Genomic DNA, 3,238 nt, shown 5'->3' on the forward strand with positions numbered 1-3,238 from the left:
ATAGTGATCTAAACGCTTTTATATTAGTTTACGGAGGGAGTACATTAGATAAGGTTAAAATAGCATCCACATGAGACCATCTTTTGATACCCCCTTGCCCCTAAACTATACACTTCCACACCAAACCATGCACATCATCTTTATTCCCCAATTTTCATTTCCTCTTTTGCCCTCCAGTGAAGCAACGCAAAGACCATGACAAAAATAAATAAATTTGTATGCTACCTTGGACATATGAAGGAAGGCCACTATATAAGCATTGGTCACCCCACGATGCGAAGGGAGGGAAAGGAAAAGGACTTGCAAGCCAGAGACATCCTCCTCGACCTCAAAGCAGAGAGAGGTGGCAATCGACCAGCTAGGCCAGTTCTGAACCTAGAGAGAATACAATGGGCAATAGCTTGAGGTGCTGCCTGGCTTGCGTGCTCCCCTGCGGCGCGCTGGACCTGATCAGGATCGTCCACCTCAGCGGCCGCGTCGAGGAGTACGGCAGGCCGGTGGCCGCAGGCGAGATCCTCTCCGCCAACCCGAACCACGTGCTGAGCAAGCCGTGCTCGCAGGGCGTCGTGCGGAGGATACTCATCGTCTCCCCGGAGTCCGAGCTGGAGCGCGGCCAGATATACTTTCTCATCCCGGCGTCCTCGGTGCCGGCTGAGAGGAAGAAGAAGACCGGCTCCAGCGCTGGCTCGCAAGGCGCCGCTGGCGTCGCGCCGTCAAGGACGGCAAACCCTGGCCACGGCGGCAAGGCGCGCAGCCACGTTAAGAGCAAGCCGTCGTCAGGTCACGGCAGTGGCCGTGACGTGCAGTCCGAGAAGAGGTCGTTGCACCGGCGGCGAGTGAGCACCGGTGGCCGGACCGCCGTGTGGAGGCCACACCTCGAGTGCATCGTGGAGGGCACTTGACTAGTTCACTACCTAGTTAATTTTTGTTCTTTCTTTTCCTTTTTCTTTGGCATGGGTGTCATTTCTCTCTCTTGTGCGCATGGTTAATGTGTATGCTTCTTTGTGACCCTTTTTCTAAGTGTACATCCATGTAATGTTTTTCCCTTCCTGGATATATATGATGGACATGGAGAGGGAAGGTTCTGAATTCTTGTTCTAACTACTGCCTTTTTTTCTCCTCTAACTATTATTGTTGTTCCATTCTATCCTCCGTTTTTGTGGATGAGTGTTTGATTGGCTCAAGGAGGAAGATAACATATGAAATTGGGCATGTGCTTCTTTTTTTCTCAAGAAAATAAAAGGAAAGAAAAACAATGCCACAACTTGTGTATGGAGTTTCAATTTGTTCATCCTTTAAAGGTCAAACTAGTGGTAATGTCAATCAATCCCCACTGCTTACCTTCCAATAATCCATGGAGCCAAGCACAAGTTTGGTCTCTTCTCACAACCAAGATACATATCGAAGGTTATATTAGAAACGAAGCCTCAATTTCCAATCATGCCTTAGTTTCTAATCATCATTTGCTAACTAATAGTGGGGGACATACATCATTAGACCATGAATGATTGATGGTTCTTTCTTAAATTTCATGTGGAGGTTGACAAAAAGACACCCTAGCAAGCAGCATTTTTAAGTAAAGCCAGCTATTGGGCCATGGTTTTAGTGCTTATTCTAGCTTTGTAATTGATGCCTCCCCGTTGAAAGTTGAAACCATGCCTTCTGTGCCAGTAGTACTACTCATTGTAGGCATTAGCAAATGCATCTGATTGGTACCCTCAATATAATCATCCAACTAAAGAACAATTACCTATTAAATATGCAAAGGAAAATGACACATAATGTCAATGATCACAACCTGTGAATTTTCTACAACTTTTCCATAAATATCAGGTAACATTTGTGAATATTAGGATGCTACTACACTTTAAAGTAACAGCTTAAGAATGTGTGCTAAAGCATTTTATTTTTCATTTCTACAGCTGCATGCTTCGGCAGTTCTCTGCTAGAGAATTTTTCACTTAAGGTGCCAATGCCATCAAAAATATTCCTGATTAATGTTATTGATTATTGGCGCAAGCAAGTATACTATGCTGTTGAAAACGAAATGTTCATTGCTTATCTGAGAACTGAAACTCTGGGAACCTCCAAAAGAAATAAAAGCAATATTCTCCCATTTCGCCAATCCAACAAAATCACTTCAGATAGGACAGAAAGCCACAGTTGTTCAATTGTCACAGTAGAGTGGTCTTCTCACATCAATCACCAGCAACAATAATTGGCCTTGTGATTGGAGAGGGAATCAATCCTCTGCAGAAAACAAGAAGCCTCCCCACTCTTACTCTGACATGATACAAGACACTCCTAGCCTGCGCAACAGTCCGTCTAAAATATTTGAAAGCTTCAGTATTCCTATACTCAACGGAATGATAACTCCTTCGCAAAATCACACACATATGCATGTGCAGTGAGTTGATTAATCCATCTGGTAGGAAAGTTTCCTTTCTCTAGTTAATGTTTCTGAATTTAAAGGCACAAATTCATGCACATTTTTTAGAGCTCATGCATGCTACTTTCATAGTACACATCTTTCAGACATGCCACATTTCCTCACCACTAGGTAGCTGAATCTGACAAATCAAAACATATCAATATTCAGAGCATTTGGCAGGATCTCCATTTTCATTGGTGCATGCATCATCAGTGGTAAATGGGAGAGAACACTTGCATATTTTGTTTGCATCTACAGCTCATACAGAGTTGCAGACTTCGATCTGAATATACTACTTCATATAATAGGCTTGCGTGAGCTCTTGGATCAGGTACCATCACAAGGAGCTGCGATAACAACACATAGTTCGAGCAAAGGAAGAAAACAAATGAGCATACACACATGCTGCTGCACGAATAAGGTGTGCAGACCAAATCATGCACTGATTCCCATGCCGCCCTGATTTGTTTCCGTTAGTTTACTTCCAAAAGACAGCTAAGGAGGCGAGGAGGAGGAGCTAATGATAATTAGCGTGGGGTTTCAGTATTAGTCAATGATTGGCTTCACCTTGGCCCTGCTAGCCGCAAGAGGTGATTAGTAGTAGTAGGAGCAAAACATTGGTGTTTTTGCAGACCAGGATGTTTTTGATCTTTTATTGCTCATAATTATTAGGGGGTTAGGCTGGTGGAGTGGTGGTTAGAGACTAAGAGTGCTATGGATTTGTAGTATTTGTACCTTTTTTTGGGGGTTATACTATATGGGAAGGAAGGGATAGCATGTAGAAATTGAGGTGACAGAAATAAACCA

The 3,238-nt window shown here is 43.7% G+C and overlaps 1 protein-coding gene across 1 annotated transcript; it reads left to right on the forward strand.

The window, feature by feature from the left end:
- Window positions 1–286: 286 nt before the first annotated feature.
- Window positions 287–1,101, forward strand: LOC119303655. The gene has a single exon (XM_037580781.1). It carries the CDS (start codon window positions 390–392, stop codon window positions 900–902), a length of 513 nt encoding a protein of 170 aa, XP_037436678.1. The 5' UTR covers window positions 287–389; the 3' UTR covers window positions 903–1,101.
- The last annotated feature ends 2,137 nt before the right edge of the window (window positions 1,102–3,238 follow it).

Source organism: Triticum dicoccoides, chromosome 1B, assembly GCF_002162155.2.
Source record: "Triticum dicoccoides isolate Atlit2015 ecotype Zavitan chromosome 1B, WEW_v2.0, whole genome shotgun sequence".
NCBI classification, from domain to species: Eukaryota; Viridiplantae; Streptophyta; class Magnoliopsida; order Poales; family Poaceae; genus Triticum; species Triticum dicoccoides.